Raw genomic sequence first — 20,085 nt, 5'->3', positions numbered from 1 at the left:
GTCTAACTTCTTTCAAAAATATTGTTGTTGTTTTTCAGTCACCAAGTCATGTCTGACTCTTTGAGACTCCATGGACAGTAGAGGCCAGCCTCCTCTGTCCTCCACTATCTCTTCGTCTTTGCTCAAATTCATGTCCATTGAATCGGTGATGCTATCCAAACATCTCATCCTCTGTCACCCTCTTCTCTTTTTGCCTTCAATATTTCACAGCATCAGGGTCTTTTCCAGTGAGTTGGCTCTTCACATTAGGTGGCCAAAGTATTGGAGTTTCAGCTTCAGCAACAGTCCTTCCAATGAGTATTCAGGGTTGTTTTCCTTTAGGATTGACTGGTTTGATCTCCTTGCAGTCCAAGGGATTCTCAAGAGTCTTCTCTATGGAATCTCATTTCTTGCTTTGTTTTCCAACTGTGTATATATAAGCATATGGCAGTCTTTCTCCATATGTCAATGCCTGCACATACAATAGATGTATGGTAAATAGTGATACATTGAAATTTTTTTCTCATAAGCTGATGCTCTCTTAATTTCAATGTAAATATTTGGTCTGAAAGTGAACTAAACTAGTCATCACTGTGATACAGTCTCCCATGGGTTTTTATAACATTTTATCAGTTAAGAGGAAAACAAACATGAAATTATAGGGGAAAAAAGTTTGTATTAAGGGACAAATAACTTTATAACTGACTGAGTGGAGCAAAGAATTGAAAGAATTTGGAGAGGATTTTTATAATTCTATCTGAATGTGACTGTAAATTTTAATGCCTCTTTTCTCTCAAAAATAAGAGTAATGCATATATATATATATATAGGAGAAGGCAATGGCACCCCACTCCAGTACTCTTGCCTGGAAAGTCCCATGGATGGGGGAGCCTGGTAGGCTGCAATCCATGGGGTCACTAGGAGTCAGACACGACTGAAGTGACTTAGAAGCAGCAGCAGTGCTTTACACTTTTACTGTTTTCCATCTTTGTTATTCCCAGGACTTAAAAGGTAAGAAAGAGGAATATTATTATTCTTATTGTACAAATGAAGAAAGACTTGAGTCCAAATCTATTAGGTCCATTTTTTTTTCATTATAAAAAAAAATAGATTGTTGTCGTATACTTAATGCACTTGTTTGTTAAATATCTCTATTCTTCACTACCTACAAGTTCTATATGATCAGGGACTTGCCTGTCTTGTTCACGCTAATTCTAGAACCCAAAACAGAGCTGCCACATAATAAGGGCTGAATAAGTAATTAACATATGAATGAAGTTTTATTCTCTGCAGTAGAAGGCTAAGGAAGAAGGCTCATCAGTGGCTTGGGGCACTGAGTTTGAAGAGGACCCCAAAGTCATTCCTGGCACTTGCAAGGGGATATGTTTCTTTCCTCACCTCCTCACACCCCACCCCTCTGGCAGCCTGACTCACACATGAAACTCCTTAAAAACATTTTTACTTAAAGTCTACTTGGCATTTAGAACCCTGAATGCAACTTGCCGTTTGAGAGCTACACAGGAAAAAGACAATGCATGCTCACGTGTGCTCACGTTTCAGTGCTAAGGGAATCAGAATTTATTGGACAACTGAAAGAATGAATCTGCATAATTAGCTTTTCTACAAGCATATTCTCAGGTTCTGCTGTATGAAAGAGCACAATTTGGCACCAAACCCACAATATAAACTAGGCAGAAATACCACCCAAACTTGGTGCTCATGATCGGGAGAGTGTGATTACAAGGGGAAATTCATGCTGGGAATTTTCCTGTAGGTCAGGAAATTTAGGTCCAGGGAGGGGAGAGTTGGATGAATTCTCAGCAGAAACAACCAGTCTCTTTTGCAGTGGGATTGTGTGAGTAAGTTAACAGCGGAACTCTCCCTGTTTTCACCTGCATGTCTCAGAGGTGGAAAAACAAGTCATAACAAAGTCTCAGATGACAGTCACCATCACTTTAAGAATCAGTGGCAAGGGTGCTTGGGGGCTGACAGAGCGTGTGTATTGGTGTGCACACGCTGTCTATACACTAGAGGATATATATACTCCCAATGGCGTTTCGACAGATTATGTTCAATTCCCAGCCTGCAATTTCCTTTTCTCCTAATTAGGAAAGCACAGCATAATGCTGATATAAATTTAGATCTTAATCTCTAACCTTTCTAAAACAGTGTGTGAACTTAAAGGAAAACACACAATGTAAAAGTTGTGAGTTTAAATTTTATTCAGGGTCTTAACTGAGGACTATAGTCCAGGACACAGGTCTGAGGAATTGCTCCAAAGATGTAGTATGGATATGTATTATATATTCATATATTAAATATATTGTTGTTATTTAGTCACTCAGTCGGGTCTGACTCTTTTGCGACCCCATGGACTATAGCCCACCAGCCTCCTCTGTCCATGGGATTTTCTGGGCGAGACTACTGGAGTGGTTTGCCAGTTCCTCCTCCAGGGGGTCTTCCCCATCCAGGGATCAAGCCCTAGTAACCAAGTCTCTTGGATTGCAGGTGAATTCTTTACTGCTGAGCCACTGGAGAAACCCATATGAATATGTATTAATTCATATATTGTATATTACATATTATTCATATATCTGTGAATTTTTTAGCTGGAAAATACGTGATGTCAAGCATACACCTGGGTAAAAGATTACTGTTAGTCACATAAAACAGATATCTCAAGTTAATGATTTTAGTATTTTTCTGTGGATGGGAAGGTGCAAGAATCTTGCGTCATTGAAATTCTTCCTGAGATATGCATCTTAACTATCTAGGTACCCAGATACCCACTTATCCAAAACATAGAATGCCTCATCTTGTATTTGATGCTGCAGGGCATATTGTCAGTGGCTGATTGCAAGGGTTGCGACTTAATCCTTGTAAAACCGGATGATGTGTAGCAGACGTTCTTTGTTCTCTTTTTGTTCACAGACATAATTATAGAAATCATTCTTAAACTGCATGAACTAATTGATAGTTTCCAGCTTCTTGTAATGTACCTCACACCTATTAGGACTTAGGAGGCTGTCTTGATGCCAGAGGACTGAGAACTAGAGACTGAGAGCCTTTAACATGAATACAAACTGCCTGGGGAGGTTGTTACAATGCAGATTCTGATTCTCTCGTCCTGAGGTGGGGACCTGAGGGTCTGCATTTCTAACAAGCCTAGTGTCTTGCAACTCCTGGGTCCGCATCACCTGGGAGCTATTTTACAGATTTGTAGGTGAGTCCAGTGTGCGGGCCCGGTCAGAACCACCATTCTGAGGTGAAGTCACTAGGAAATGATGGTTATTGACCCTCCCCTGCTGCAGCGCCTTCGAGAGCCTTCTAAAGGTTTATCAGTCAGTGATCGTCGCAATTACCTGGAGAGCTTTGTCAAAACCTTTTCCCATCCTCCTAAGTTTTGGAATCATTAAGTGGTAGAATTTGGGCTTGGGAATTTTGAGATTTATTTCATGAGCTGTCTTTTGATTTTCCTATCCTTGATGTACCCTCTCTCTCATATTTTACCCTATTTATATGATTCTCTTTATGCTAATCAAGTTTATGACATCAGTAATTTCTATCTAGACCCAGGTTCAGTCCCTGAGTTGGGAAGATCTCCTGGACAAGGAAATGGCAACCCACCCTAGTATTCTTGCCTGGAGAATTTCATGGACAGAGGAGCCTAGGTGGGCTACAGTCCATGGGGTCACAGAGTTGGACACGACTCAGCAACTAAACAGCAAAATTGAAACTTTGTCTATTTCCGTTTATTTATAAAGACAAACTGTGAGGATTTAATATAAATGTATGAAATTAACATATATTATTTTTAAGATTCTGTGAAGTACTAAATACTACTTTTAAGAATACATTTTGTTTATTCTTGACATGGTTAATGTTAAATAAATAATTTCACTATGCAAACTGATGCCTTATCTAGTATGTTAGCATAAAATGTATGCAGTTATATAGATGAGGAAACCCCACTTCTAATCACTTGTGTAATAGCAGGTGCTCTGTGATGGACAGTTGAAGCTTGATGGATATTTAATAAAGTGTGCACAGTGCCATCTAGTGTTGTACAGTCATTACTGCATGACTTAAATAAATTCCTCATTTTCTTTTTTTTTTTTGATACATTTATTTATTTTAATTGGAGGCTAATTACCTTACAATATTATAGTGGTTTTGCCATACATTGACATTAATCCGCCACAGGTAATGATTTGACAGCTCAACCGTAAGTAGTATATTTATACAACTGCAGACCTTTAAAGGGGCTTCCCAGGTGACTCAGTGGTAAAGAATCTGGCTGCCAATGCAGGAGGCGCAGGAGACCCAGGTTTGATCCCTGGGTCAGGAAGATCCCCTGTAGGAGGGCATGGAAACCCACTCCAGTATTCTTGCCTGGGAAATCCCATGGACAGAGGAGACTGGAGGGCTACAGTCCATGGAGTCAACGAGAGTCAAACATGACTGACGACTGAGCAGGAACATGAGAAGACCTTTGAAACAGAGCCTCTTAGTAACTCCCTAATGACTGTCAACTTAGCACATTTCTTAATGTTCTTATTTAATTAAGCAAAAGGCTTGTGATGCTTACCTTTTTTCAATAGTAATTAACAGATATTGAATGCATATTATGCACTAGGCACTAAGTGAAGTGCTTTACATGGGTTATCTTGTTTGTTTCCCACAATGACCCACATTTTACAGATGAGGAAACTGACACTTACAGACATTGAGTGACTGGCTCAAGGTCATAATAGATAGATAATCAAAGAAACCCAACCAACTGCCCGGGGACCTGTACCCCTATGCACTGTGACCTGAACCTCTCAAAGTAGTTACCAATAAAATAGTTTACAAAAAAACCTGTATGAAAGCAGGCCTTCCTCACAAGGTCTCTAATTACAGTGAAATCAATTCAAACTCCACTAACTCAGAATATATGACAACCACACTGAAAAGCTATCTGCTTTTGTGGCTGAGATGTGTGGTTTGTGCTTCTTTTATGTCACCTACATGGTGGTGGTGGTTTAGTTGCTAAGTCATGTCTGACTCTTGCAACCTCGCGGACTGTAGGTCCCTGGGCTCCTCAGTCCATGGAATTCTCCAGGCAAGAATATTGGAGTGCATTGCCATTTCCTTCTCCAGGGGATCTTTCTGACCCAGAGATCGAACCCATGTCTCTTGCATCATAGGCAGATTCTTTTCTGCTGAGCCACCAGGGAAACCATCACCTACATAATGTATGCCAAACTTTATCTGTTAATTAGTTTACTGAATTTGGAGTACTGGGCTAAAACTTAGGTTTGGATTCATAGTAAATTTTCTAAATTAATAATAGAATATTACTGCTGCAGATCAGAAGTTGTTTAACACTAATAGCTATCATTTGTTAAGTATCTATTATGTGCCAAGCCCTGTGGTCAGCACTTTGTATACCTTTTCTGTTTTATCCTCACCACAACTCCCTCTGAGTGGTATTAGTTTCATCATTTCTAAAAAAGGAATAATAAATGTATGCGTGCATGCTAAACTGCTTCAGTTGTATCTGACTCTTTGCTACCCTAAGGACTGTAGCCTGCCAGGCTCCTCTGTCCATGGGATTCTCCAGGCAAGAATACTGGAGTGGGTTGCCATGCCCTCCTCCAGGGGATCTTCCCAACCCAGGGATCGAACTTGCATCTCTTGCATCTCCTGCATTGGCAGGTGGGTTCTTTACCACTAACACCACCTATGTAAAGCCCAATAAAATGTATTGAGGTGAAATAACTTGCCCACAGTTTTACAGTTATTAGTGGAGCCAGGAGTAAAACCTCAGTCTTTGTGATGGCAACATCTGTATCCTTTCCACTCTGCCACTCCTAGAAAATAAGTACATATAACAGCATGATTGCAGTCTTTCTGTGGACTGCCACCCCCTGTGCGAAAATGCCACAGTGCCTTACTTGGATAAAACAGTAGGTTCTAGCGACTTCCACATACATACCTGTCCATATTCTTCCCTTCTTTCCTCATTGTCAGAAATGATATTTTTAAGCTGCATTACTGATCATGTCACTGTGCTGTTTAAAACCCATGTCTCAGCATCCAGACCGAATCGTTATTGCAGCTATAGTGCTTCTCCACCTTATCTTGTTCTTGTGGCCTCTTCATGACCATATACTAATCTGGTTTTGTACCTAGCACCCTGTCTGTCACAGTAAGTCATGATTTCTGATTATCTGTGCAGTTGTGAGGCAGGTCTGTATCCCCACCCGACTGTTTAGCCCCTGAGGCAGGAACCACATCTTTATGGCTTGCCATCGAGTCCCCAAGACCTGCCACAGCGCTGAGCACATAATTATGAAAACTAGCTTTCTTTCAGTCACGTGTAACTACTCTCACATTCAGAATTAGCATTTTATTTTTCCTTATATTGTGATCTTAAATGTGTGAAAAACACAAATATGGAACATCTTTATTTTTTTATTGAAGGATAATTGCTTTACAGAATTTTGCTGTTTTCTGTCAAACCTCAACATGAGTCAGCCATAGGTATACATATATCCCCTCCTTTTTGAACCTCCCTCCCATCTCCCACCCCATCCCACCCCTCTAGATTGATACAGAGCACCTGTTTGGGTTTCCTGAGCCATACAGCAAACTCCCATTGGCTATCTATTTTACATGTGGTAATGTAAGTTTCCATGTTAAACATACTTATTTTTAATAACTTTCACATGATTTCTAGCTGTTTTGTCTATAATTATAGGATGCTATTGTTCCCTATTCCAAGTGTTTTCAGGCATCATCCCATTTTGCCTTCATAGTGATCATTGGAGGGGAAGTACTGTTATAAGCCCCACTTTTCTAAGATAAGATTCAAGGAAGTCAAATAATTTGACTGATGCTATACCTAAGATTGGGGCTTCCCCAGTGGCTCAGCAGTAAAGAATCCACTTGGATTGCAGGAGCCACAGGAAATGTGATCCCTGGGTCGGAAAGATCCCCTGGAGGAGGGCATGGCAACCCACTCCACTATTTTTGCCTGAAGAACCCCATGGACAGAGGAGCCTTGTGGGCTATAGTTCACAGAGTCACAAAGAGTCGGATATGACTGAAGCGACTGAGCAGGCATGCATACGTAAGATTCAATCCAAGGCTTGTATGATTCTTCATGTTGATATTTCATGATTACACCTATCACATCTTTAGCAATCAAATGCATCCTTAGCCTGTTTCTCTATTGTCATTTCCTTGTCATGCACTCAGCCAACAGATATTCATTAAGCTCCTCGTACATTTTGATGTATGAGGCCCTGTGACAGTGCTTGGGATATGAAGAGCAGGCAGTCTCTTCCTGTGGCATGTACAACGCAGAGAGGGAAACAAATGACCAACTTATCTGTACTTAGAGTCCACTAAATACTGTGATGGGAAAGAACAGGCTTCTGAGGAGCCATGTATGGTGAGTATAAAACCTGGAGGCAGGGATCCAGAAAGACATCCTTGAGGAAGTGATATTGACACTGAGTTATGGTGGATGAAACATAGATGAGAAGTAAATGAGGCCAGATCAGAAACAACTTTGCAAGACATGTTGAAGAGTTTGGATTTCAAATGAATGGGACTAAAGGACTTCCAGCCTCATACAAGTGCCATGTCGGGTTTGTAGTTCAGAAATATTGCTCTGACTCAAGTGTATAGAAAGGACTGGGATGGAGAAGGAATAAAGACAAAAGAACAGACTTAACCAGTGAGAGCTAGTGGTCACAGGAGTGGATGATGGAGTTGCATGATGGGGATAAGGGTCCATGAAAACAGAGGCATTAAAGTGATAGTGATGAGAGACTCATAGGACTTGGTTGCTGAGAGCATGTAAGATATGGGACCCAGGGATGAAATGCAGGTTGTGGCAGGGGCAGGGGCTAGTGCCATTCACTAGAGAAGGGAACCCTAGAGGAAATGGGTTTGGAAGAGAAAAGATAGGCTGGACAAGCAAAGGCTCAATTGCCTAAAGAACCTCCCTTTGGTCTGTTGGTCACTCCCATGCATCTGTGTTCTTCCACTTCTGGGAATCCTAGAGCCTTCTTCTGCCCCAACAGAGTCTCTGCAGGAGAGACCTACGTATGTAGACTATCCCTCCACCAGCTGCCATTTCTCTTTCTTGCCTTGTAGCTATCTCCTTCCTATGCTTAAGTTCAGAGTCCATATTCCTCTTCTCTGATGCCTGTTTCTTGTGACCCATAGCCAGGATCTGGATCAGAATGGTTCAGTAGCCCACTCCTTATGGTTACCTGGGCACACACAAGAGCCAGGACAATGGGCCAGATCTCATCATCATGGCTCTCTTTGTATCCTGTACCTGGATATCCCCAAGGCCTAGAGTCAGAGGGTTTGTAGATCAAATGTATAGGAAATAATTATAGGAATCCCATCTATTTCCCTCAAGAAATTTAATTAATAAATAAATTCAACTTAAAATGCCATCTCCCTAGGAGTACCTTGCTTGCTAAATTGAAAAATTGGATCCATAACATTAAGAAATACAAATAATGTCCTTGTTGTGTGATAGATAAAGAAGATTTCAAATTTGGAATCACAGAAATCTGAATTTATCCAAATCTAAGAAATATTTAAGGAATTCAGTTGGAAAGCGATTTGTGTTCCTCTGTTCCAAACCAGAGATTGGCCGAAAAGATTTTCTTTTTCTTTTGACATGACTCACATTATTCATTTGTTCATGTAGAATGTGTTGTCTCTATGTACCAGGTACTATCACTTTTGATTTCAAACATTTTTTCCATTAAATGAACACCATCTCCACTTTGGGCTTCCATGGTGGCTCACTGGCAAAGAATTTGCCTGCCAAGGCGGGAGATGCGGGTTCTATCCCTATGTTGGGACGATCCTCTGGAGAAGGAAATGGCAACTCACTCCAGTATTCTTGCCTAGGAAATCCCATGGACAGAAGAGACTGGCATACTACAGTTCACGGGGTTGAAAAAGAGTCAGACATGACTTAGCAACTAAACAACAACAGTCCCCACTTTACAGATGAGGAAAGTGAGGCTCTAAGTCAAGGCTTAAAAGATATGCACTTGTAGGAGAACAGCCAGATTTGGACCTATGTCTTTGGACTCCAAGTCCAGTGTTTATTTCAACTTCAAGTCCAGGAGCTTGATAGATGTTAGTTTTGTTTTTCAAATACAGTGTCAGAAGTTAACAAAGAGATAAGAGACTAGAACTTGAAAGTTGTTGGTGGAAAAGCAATGTGACATGTACAGTTCTCAGGAATGAAAACATAAGTGTATATTGGGCTGGCCAGAAAAGTTCGTTTGGGTTTTTCCATAAGATCTTATTGCAAAAACCAAACAAACTTTTTGGTCAACCCAATACTTCATTGAGAAAGACAACATATTTTTCAAACACCAAAGTGTAATGAAAAGTGAACCTTAAACTTGATGAAGATGTGGAGAATCTAGAACTCTCACACTCCTGATGGGAGTGTAAAACAGTACTACTATTTTTAAAAACACTTTGGAAGTTTCATAATGAAACATACACCTACCATACAACCTAGCCACTTTCGTTTCTACATATTTACCAGAGAAATGGAAGTGTATGTCTGTACAAAGTTTTGTACATGATTGTTCATAGCAGTTTTATTCAAAATAACCAATAACTGGAACCACCCAAATGTCTACCAGCAGGGAAGTTGATAACCAACTTGCGGTATAGCTATTTAATAGGACACCAGGCAGCAATAAAAAAGAAGAAACTATTGTCATGCAACAACATAGATAATTCTCAAGATCGTTACACTAAAAGGATGCAGACAAAAAAAGAGTACATATTGTATGATTCCAGCCATATAGTACTCTAGAAAATCGTGATGGAAGACAGATCTTTGGTTTCCCAGGATGGAGTGGTAAGATGGATGAGACTGTGCATAAGGAGACCTGTGGGGGTGATACACGTGTCCATTGTCTTAATTGTGGTGATGGTTTCTGGGACCATCATAACAAGACTTCGGGGAGAACAGGGAAGACATAGAAATGGATTTCTTGACTATCCTAGCAAAAGTAGCCATGAATTGAATCACATGAGCTTGCTGACAATGACACCAAGAAACTACTCTTGACCTTTAAGTGATCTGTGCCTTAGCTCTACTGCTTACTGAAGAGGTAACTTTCCCTTTTTCCCCTGCCGTCTTCCTGCCTACCTTAACTTTTCCTTTTTTCTTATTTCAAACCATAGATGACTGAAAATATGTAAAGAAATGAAAATATTTTAAATGCTCAAATGCACTTTGATAGCCTTTCAACACTAGAATTTAAGTGTTGGTTTTCTCTTTTCTTTGTAAGGGGTCAGGGTATACAAGTAGGAAAGTGCTTTTAGCCAGATAGCCTTCTTAATTTTAATCATAAGCACTATATACTTCAAAGTTGCTAAGAAACTAGGTCTTAAAAGTTCTTGCCACAAAAAAAGAAATGATAATCATAGGACCCAGGGTGTTAGCTAACAGTATGGTGGTAATCATCTTGTGGTATAGTGAAGTGAAGTCGCTCAGTCGTGTCCGACTCTTTGCAACCCGTTGGACTGTAGCCTACCAGGCTCCTCTGTCCATGGGATTTTCCAGACAAGAGTACTGGAGTGGGTTGCCACTGTGTCAAATCAATATAAAAATTATCAAATCAGCACTTCAAACTTACACAGTATTATATAGCAATTCTATCTCAATGTTTTAAAAAGCCAGATAGACCTGGATACAAATGCCAGGTGACTTCCCTTGGACCTTTGTGTTTGTCAGTTAATTTTCTTGACCCTCAGATTCTTCACATTGTAAGTATTTCAATCTATTATGAAAAATAACAGATTATTAAGAAGAATACTGTGATGTTCAGAAATAATTCTCTACTGTGATGTTCATAAAATCATTGGTTTGCTGTTACACATTGCACATCAGCTCTTTGAGATCCTGCAGCATGCACCTTTCTTTGCTAGTGTCAACCTGCACGGCAGTGGAACTCATACCAAAGCCTGTGAGGCACCTTGGCAAAACAGGACAAATGGTACATGTGAAATAATGAACTAACTTTCCATGCACTCTGGGCTGATATGTCCACTCTGCTTTCATTGTATATAGTGCACTTGGTGGACATTTGGAACGTCATAGAAGCATTGAGAGAAAATGCTCTGAACAACGTGGACCCAAACATGGAGCTCAACGTGGCCCGACTGGAAGCTGTGCTTTCCACCATCTTTTACCAGCTTAACAAAAGGATGCCAACCACACACCAAATCCAGGTGGAGCAGTCCATCAGCCTCCTGTTAAACTTCCTGCTGGCAGCCTTTGATCCGTAAGCTCCCTCTGAAATGTCTGTGACTCTCTGCGTGTTCCATCTCCCCTTCCTCTTATCCTTCTTGGTCTTTATTCCAGAGAATTTTCTGGAGTAACCAACTGCTGCTTTTTTCTTGTTCAGATACTTATCTCAATAGAGTTTCTATGTGTGTAACATAAATTTTAAATGCTTTGGGAAAGACTTAGAGGGTAAAATGGCACCACAGGAAATTGGGAACACTTGTATTTTATGTGCTGACCTTTGTTTAATTCATCTGACGCTCCCTAGAAGCTACGGACACTTGGAAGCATCATGTGGTGACAGGCCTGTGGAGCGATTTAATGAAGCGTGTTGTGGAGGATGTTTTTAACTCTCTCCTTTGCAAATTGCCTAAGACTGTACTTCTGAGGTGTCATAACAAGACCCCAGAGCAAACAAAGAGATGTTGAACAGGCTTCCTTCCTTGACTAGTTTAGTAAAAATAGCTGTGACTTGCATTAAATGGACTGGTCCATAATGTACTACGTAAAACAAAGTGATGCCATTTCACACACCACAACTGAAACCCAGCCTCATTATCTTAAACTTCCCCTCACAGACTCAGAGAATTTCAGAGCTGTCTGAGATCTTGAAGGTCGCTCTTCCAAACTTCTCATTTTACTGGTGAAGGACCCAAAGCACAGAGAGATTGTCACTTGTCCAGTGACTCTCAGCAGGTCCACTGACTCTCAGCACGATGGTGGCAGAGTGGGGACTCAGGGATTCAGCTTTGATTTCTTTTCCCAGGCACATGTGGCAGCCCTGGAAAATATAAAACCTCCCCTGAATCCCATTATCAGATGAAAATTTCAAAAGGGCTTTTGCTGATGGCCCCTAGGCTAGATATAGGATCAACACCTCCAATTTCACTCCTGGTGTTGAATATTAAACAAGAAAATCTCTAACTTGACCTTTCAGCAATCCCTTTTAAGACTCTCAGAAGATTTTGCTTATTCTCGTTGTCTAGCCAGGGCTTGGGAATAGTTAAGCCCAGCACTGGAGATGTTCCAGCCAGGCTAATGTCATAATGCCACTCACAAAAGTCACCAGCTGTCACTTTGCAACCTAGCATGGTGATAGGGTAGTTGGTGCTCAAGTTGACCAGTATGCATTATTGTCTCTGTGTTTATATTTTGAGAAACTCTCAAGTTGAAATAAACAAGCATTCCAGCCTGATAAATTCCATTTATCTTAGTCTGTGCAGCCTTCAGAACTGATGTACTGCTCTGGGCTCATCGCTGTGGTAGTCAAGCGGCGGGGCTGGGAAAGGAAGCAGTGGTTCCACATGACAAGCAGCAGAGTGGAACCAAGCCATGGAATTTCTATAACAAGACCGTGGCAGCTTTCAGACCTGTTGCTAAAGCCTTCAGGAGGCTTATTTGTTATCAGTGTAATGGTGGAAAATGTAAACAGAAAAGGGTAATTTCCTGCTACGTCATGGGGTATTGCTAGAGGATTCATAACGAATCAAAGCTAAAAAATAATTTGGGCCAACTCTGGAAATTCAGAAATGGGGCCAAATTAGCAATAAGGGTGGGGGATGTTGTGAAATAGATGGAGCTTAAACTAATAGATTTTTCACTTTTGTTTGGGAATATCATCAGGAAGAGCATTTCAAAAAGCCGAGCTGTAAATGTTCTGCTAATGTAGCTGAATCATTTGAAGATTGTTGGATGCTAAGCTAAGAAGGATTATACCAAGATAAAGAGTGGTTCACACCAATGTTCAGAAGAAATGTTTGGTTCCTAATCTTCTTACTGATGGGAAGGCCCCTGGTGTCTTCTTTCAGTAATCTCATTGTAGTAGGTTTAGAAACACATCCACACAGAGAAATCTCACTGTAGAGATTCATAGATGCGTCCATCTAGAGACAGATCCCAGTCTGTACACACTTCTGCATTCTCTCCTTCAGCTGAGCCAATGAGTACAGGTCTACTGAAAAACAAGTTTTCTGTCTGATGAATTTTGAAATTTTAGACACTGTGAGTGCCTCTCATAAGGAAGTCCACTACCTGGAAATATAATTTACAAGTGAATATAATAATAGAAACAAGAATAAAATGAATGTTCTATTCCAGCTCTTCTGATAGTATACTTCTAGTTATCCAAATGAAATCCAGTATGGAAATCTGATGTCATTTCCTACCACCTGCCCCATAACTATATGCAAGTATTTTTTTTTTATTGAACTATAGTTGATTTACAATGTTGTATTCATTTCTGAAGAACAGCAAAGTGATTAAGTTATACATATACAGATATTTCTTCTTTATTATGGTTTATACGATACTGAATATACTTCCCCATACTAGACAATAGGATCTTGTTGTTTATTCATTCCATGTATAATAGCTTTTATCTGCTGACCCACCCTCCCACTCCATCCCTCCTCCAGCCCCTCCCCTTGGCAACCACATGTCTGTTCTCTATGACCCTCAGACTGTTACTGTTTCATAGATAGGTTTGTTTATGTCATATTTTAGATTCCACATAAAAGTGATATCATATGGTATTTGTCTTTCTCTTTCTGACTTTTTACTTGGTATGATAATCTTTAGTTGCATGCATATTGCTGCAAATGGCATCATTTTACAGAACCCAAGTGTTTTAGGGAGGCTTCTGTATCTTGGTAGGCATGAATGAGCCTGATAGTGGTAGATCAATGATGTGCTTTTGCTATTACAGAGTCACTGAAATGTTTAGGAGATTGTCCCCGCATTTGCTATATTTTAATTGCTCATATTAAAAGAAAAATGAGGAAAAATGCATAATAAGTTAGAGACACCATATGATTCTGGACTTTGAAGAGGTACTGTTTAAAAAAAATTGAAGAAAATATAGAAATTTAAATCCACGAAGAATGAGAACTTGCATTCAAAGAAATATGGCTATTATTTTGCTTGTGCCTTAAAGTTCACCAGCCTCAGCCAGTTGAACTCTGCCAAGAAATAGTAACCTGAAATGAGGAACAGGGCCCACTTGACTTGGATGCACCCCTGGGGACCAGACTTACCTTCCCACAACCACGCTTCCCCAAGAACAGCACTCTTCCATTTCTCTCCACCACCCTCCCCCAACCACCTGGATCTCTGTTCTCACACAGGCATGCCTGCCATAGACTGTAATCAGTTCCCTGGTTTTGAGGTTTCTCTGCTCTTTGGCCAAGTCAGCCTCATGATGCAGTACATCACTGCATACATAGGGTGATTCATCGACTTCAGGAGCTGGCATTTGCCTTCAATGCCTGGACTTCCCAGGTGGCGCTTGTGGTAAAGAACCTGCCTGCCAGTGCAGGAGACATGAGACACTGGTTTGATCCCTGGGTTGGGAAGATCCCCTGGAGGTGGGCATGGCGACACACTCCGGTATTCTTACCTGGAGACTCCCATGGACAGAAGAGCCTGGCGGGGTACAGTCCATGGTGTCGCAAAAAGAGTCAGGCACAACTGAAGTGACTTAGCATGGCCTGGCCTGCAGATGCTTGCCATTCTGTCACTGAATAGGCAGTCACTGCAGGTTAGAAGGTTTTTGTTTTGATCACTTTCCTTCTAAAGATGGATGCTTGGGAGGGATATCACCCAGTAGGCTATTACCTAACAGCTTCCAAGCAGACTGTTTCCATATATGGAAGCTTTCTTCTCTGAGTGTCTCTAGGGAAATGGAGAACTGTGCCTGAGAAGCATGGGAAAGGAGGTCTCAGAAGAGGAGAGCAGGGGCTTAGAGGGAAGAAGAATGTGAGCAAATAACCAGAGCCTTGAGCCCGTCTCTTCCTGTCTCTGCCTTTCTGTGCTCCTCCAGGAAGCCAGCTGCCTCCTTTCCTTATCTGCTGGCAGGAACCTTCCCTGAGGCTCTTTCCTTCATAAGCCAATAACTCTAACTCAACAGCACTTTTCCTCTCACCTCTTGTCCATATCTCAATGGGGGAAAAATCTCTTTGAAGTGTTCTAAGGCCTTCTACTGTTATTACTTTTTAAGCAATTGAAAGTAACAAAAGAAAAAAATACATGACAGAAAATTACAAGATGAAAATAATTCTCTTCTTAAAAAAAAGAACAATTTTATTGAGGTACCATGGTTACCTTGAAAATAATCCTTCAAAGTCGATCATGTGTGGCCTTTTGGAGAGGTGGGGTCATAGACGCTGATACACTGTGAAGCCCTTCACCTCTCGTGGTGGAGCTGCTCATCCTTTGCCAGGGCCCACTGCTCCTTTCATGTGACTCTGATGGTCTCTTAGAGTGGGGGCCTCTCCACCTGTGTGACTGCCTCATACAAGCTACTTTTAAATCTTTTTCTTTGTATGCACAGCATCTGAGCCAATATCCAGCTCACAACACATCAGTGAGTGAGTGAATGAATGAATGAAAATCAGAGGTTGACTTTTCTTATCACACTCAGTTCAGTTCAGTTCAGTCGCTCAGTCGTGTCCGACTCTTTGCGACCCCATGAATTGCAGCACACCAGGCCTCCCTGTGCATCACCAATTCCCGGAGTTTAACCAAACCCATGTCCGTCGAATCAGTGATGCCATCCAACCATCTCATCCTCTGTCGTCCCCTTCTCCTCCTGCCCCCAATCCTTCCCAGCATTAGGGTCTTTTCCAATGAGTCAACTCTTTCACACTAATTTCTTTTTATTCTTTTTCTGAGATTAAGTCCTCCTTAATCTCCAGTCTGTATAGTCAAGGCTATGGTTTTTCCAGTAGTCATGTATGGATATGAGAGTTGGACTATAAAAAAGGCTGAGTGCCGAAGAATTGATGCTTTGGAACGGTGGTGTTGGAGAAGACTCTTGAGAGCCCCTTGGACTGAAAGGAGATCAAACCAGTCCATCCTAAAGGAAATCAGTCCTGAATATTCATTGGAAGAAGTGATGCTGAAGCGGAAGCTCAGTACTTGGACCACCTGATGAGAAGAGCCAACTTATTGGAAAAGATCCTGATGCTGGGAAAGACTGAAGGCAGGAGGAGAAGGAGAGGACAGAGGACAAGATGATTGGCATCACTGACTCAATGGACATGGGTTTGAGCAAGCTCTGGGAGATGGTGAAGGACAGAGAAGCCTGGCGTGCTGTAATCCATGGGGTTGCAAAGAGCCGGACACAACTGAGCAAATGAACTGACCTGAATCTCCAGTCTATTATTACTAAACCTAGGAGGTCTAAGTTTGCTCTGTTACCTAGACTCATATCCTCTGTTTTCAATTCTACTCCATCTAGAAGCACATTAGTTGTCCATGGTTACTAGTATGGGGGATCCCATCTTCACAAAAGACTTCAACATACTTCTCTTTACCCTGTTCCCACTTTCCTGGGAAACACTAAGATCGACTTTCATCAGGTGACTTAATCTCATTTCAATTCAGGAGACTCCCTTCTTGGCACAGTTCCTCATAAAGTAGATTATGTGACAGGGGTCTTACTTTTAGCAAATATTATTTGCACGTATATTTAAAACTCCAAATTTGGAAAATGAGATGTATTCCAAGAAACAGTGGTTTTCTTATTTGGGAGGTTGATTCTTAATGCCAATTCTCTAATGATAATAATAACAATATTATAATTGTAATAATAGCTAAGAGGTACTCAGCATTTACTGTGTACCAGCAATCTTACTGGTTTTCTGCTGTATTATTATGATTTTCCAGGTTGAGTAAGTGATGAAGCTGAAAATAAAAAGATTAGATAATTTATAAGTGGGGGAAAATCATTTTCTTTCAGGCATCAGTTTAAGTTCAGCTATATTCATGCTTTCCATTTTATCTTTTTATATGAGAATTAATGTGTTTTTTCCCTAGACTTACCCTGTTTATTACAGGATATTATTATTATGCTCACATTCCTAACATTTCTAGTTTGCCGTATTTAGACATAGTTGACAGAGTGTATGTGAAAGAGATATTTGGACTTAACAAGTTTTACATTGTAGATTTAGAGTCAGTTCTACAATAGCTATCCATAACTCCATATTCATCGGGTAATAGTCTTTCATACAGAATACAAAATTCTGGAATTTTTCTCCTCTTTTGACATATCAAACCTTGCTGAGCCATTTGAATATCCTTTCACACTGCTGAGCCCCCAACACGATGGAAAGTACCATGGCATAATTTCAGATGTGTGAATATGAAATAATCCTGGAATTCTGCCAAAATCCTTCTGCCTTTTGAGTTTTAAAAATGATTCTGATGTTTAATTCAAGATGCACTACCAAATACACCAACAAAATGTGTTGTTCACATGTGAGGTTCTATGGATGTGTGACAATGAAGGATAAAGAAAAGAGTCATATGAAACCAAATGTTCTTCTCTTGGCTTTTGGTTATGTATGTGGCAAACACTCTATCTTTAAAATGTACTTGTCTTGGTGATTTTTTTCTTAGCACATCTTAAATCCAGGGTATCCACATTCTCTACTCACTAAAATTTTGTTCTGATGAAAAGTACTTGCTCCAACACTCCTACATGTTGCAAAAATGGAAGCTCTTTCCAAAGAATTTTCATGCTGCTGCTGCTAAGCCGGTTCAGTCGTGTCCGACTCCGTGCGACCCCATAGATGGCAGCCCATCAGGCTCCGCCGTCCCTGGGATTCTCCAGGCAAGAACACTGGAGTGGGTTCCATTTCCTTCTAGTTGTAGATAAACTGAACATCCTTAATGTCACTCGTCTTTCTGTCAGACACACTTGGGCAGTTGGCAGGTAGGATTTCGTGGGAGTGAGGAAGAGATGTCAACATGTTTGGCCCCTTCAGTCTCCATTATGGACAAACTTCCAGCAAACTCGCCTGGCCCAGTGCTGTCAGGATTCTTTTCCTGAATGTTTTGCTAACATTACGGGGAGCCCAAAGTGATGCCAGGGCCAAATAAGGGATTCCTATACATCCACATGTTAACTTCACTCTCCCCAAAACGAGAGTAATTATGTATATGACCCCTTCTAAATTCAATATGTCACATGTCTGCATGATCTAATATTAAGAGCTATAAAGTCAATCTTTGCAATTTTCCTCAAATACTTAGTATTGCTCAATATAATACTTAAGTGGTAAATCATAATATTTCACTTGTGCATTTATTCGTTTAACTAACTTATATTAAGAACTCGCTTTGTTCTAGGTGCTACGATAGGCTGGAGATAATAGATGAGTAAGACATGGACCTTGCCTGTAAAATGTGTTGTATTAAAATTAACTAGTTTTGACTCCTTCTGCCCAGTAGATGATGAGAAAAAGGAAAGTAGGAGTCATGCCTCATTTGCCTTTATATGCCCAACCTCTGAGGCATTGCTAGTCAACATTTATTGAGTTAATAAATGCATGATCCACATGAACAAAATAATTTCCAGATAAACATGTTATGACAGAGCCATGCTGTGGAAGACAGAAGAAGAAGCAATTCTCTCTGTGAATTAAGCCACCAAAATCTGTGAGGAACAGAAGCGTGAGAGCTGGACCTTTGCTTGTCATAAATGCTTGCCAAATGCTTTGGTAAAATATGTTGGTAAAAGAAAAGCTTCTGGTTTTAGTATTCTTAAATCAAGAAATAATTCCTTGAGCCTATTCAGAAAACAGTCAGTCAGAGTTCAGTCTCTTTCAGGGACTTGATATTTGTCATCAGTTCAGTTCAGTCACTCAGTCGTGTCTGATTCTTTGCAACCCCATGGACTGCAGCACACCAGGCTTCCCTGTCCATCACCAACTCCCAGAGCTTATTCAAACTCATGTCCATAGTGATGCCATCCAACCGTCTAATCCTCTGCCATCCCCTTCTCCTCCTGTCCTCAATCTTTCCCAGCATTAGGGTCTTTTCCAATGAGTTGGCTCTTGACATCAGGTGGCCAAAATATTGGAGCTTCAGCTTCAGCATCTGTCCCTATTTCCTTTAGGATTGACTGGTTTGAGCTCCTTGCAGTCCAAGGAACTCTCAAGAGTCTTCTCCAACACCACGGTTCAAAAGCATTAATTCTATGGCACTCAGCTTTCTTTATGGTCCACCTCTCACATCCGTACATGACTACCGGAAAAACCACAGCTTTGACTAGATGGGCCTTTGTTGGTAAAGCAATGTCTCTGCTTTTTAATATGCTGTCTAGGTTTGTTGTATTTTTTCTTCCAAGAATCAAGTGTTTTTTAATTTCATGGCTGCAGTCACCATCTTCAGTGATTTTGGAGCCCAAGAAAATAAAATCACTCACTGTTTTCATTATTTCCCCATCTATTTGCTATGAAGTGATGGCGTGCCATGAAGTGGGACCAGATACCATGATCTTGTTTTTTGAATGTTGAGTTTTAAGCAAGCGTTTTCACTCTCCTCTTTCACTTTCATCAGGAGGTTCTTTAGTTCCTCTTCATTTTCTGCCATAAGAGTAGTGTCATCTGCATATCTGAGGTATTGATATTTCTCCCAGCAATCTTGACTCCATATTGTGATTCATCCAGCCCAGCATTTTGCATGATGTTCTCTGCATATGAATTAAAGAAGCAGAGTGACAATATACAGCCTTGAGGTACTCCTTTTCCTATTTGGAACCAATCCATTGTTCCATGTCCAGTTCTAACTGTTGCTTCTTGACCTGCATACAGATTTCTCAGGAGGCAGGTCAGGTGGTCTAGTATTCCCGTCTCTTTAAGAATTTTCCACAGTTTGCTGTGATCCACACAGTCAAAGGCTTTAGTGTAGTCAATGAAGCAGAAGTAGATGTTTTTCTGGAACTCTCTTGCTTTTTCTATAATCCAATGGATGTTGACAATTTG

At 40.7% G+C, this 20,085-nt stretch overlaps 1 protein-coding gene across 50 annotated transcripts in view; it reads left to right on the top strand.

Moving 5' to 3' along the window:
• The window catches only part of DTNA (dystrobrevin alpha), a 433,073-nt gene that overhangs the window by 314,572 nt on the left and 98,416 nt on the right, over positions 1-20,085 (top strand). For all 50 annotated transcript variants that reach the window (XR_014074807.1, XR_014074805.1, XR_014074810.1 and 47 more), the window contains one exon: positions 11,102-11,315. Coding sequence is in view for 41 of the 50 variants with exons in the window: in XM_081562501.1 (XP_081418627.1) it covers positions 11,102-11,315 (214 nt within the window). In the remaining 9 variants the exon portion in view is untranslated. The remainder of the gene's footprint in view (positions 1-11,101; positions 11,316-20,085) is intronic.

Source organism: Giraffa tippelskirchi, chromosome 14 (assembly GCF_054371585.1).
Source record: "Giraffa tippelskirchi isolate mGirTip1 chromosome 14, T2T-mGirTip1v1.2.pri, whole genome shotgun sequence".
Taxonomy (NCBI): Eukaryota; Metazoa; Chordata; class Mammalia; order Artiodactyla; family Giraffidae; genus Giraffa; species Giraffa tippelskirchi.
The sequence above is the reverse complement of the archived record's forward strand: the minus strand, read 5'-3'. Positions and strand labels throughout refer to the sequence as shown.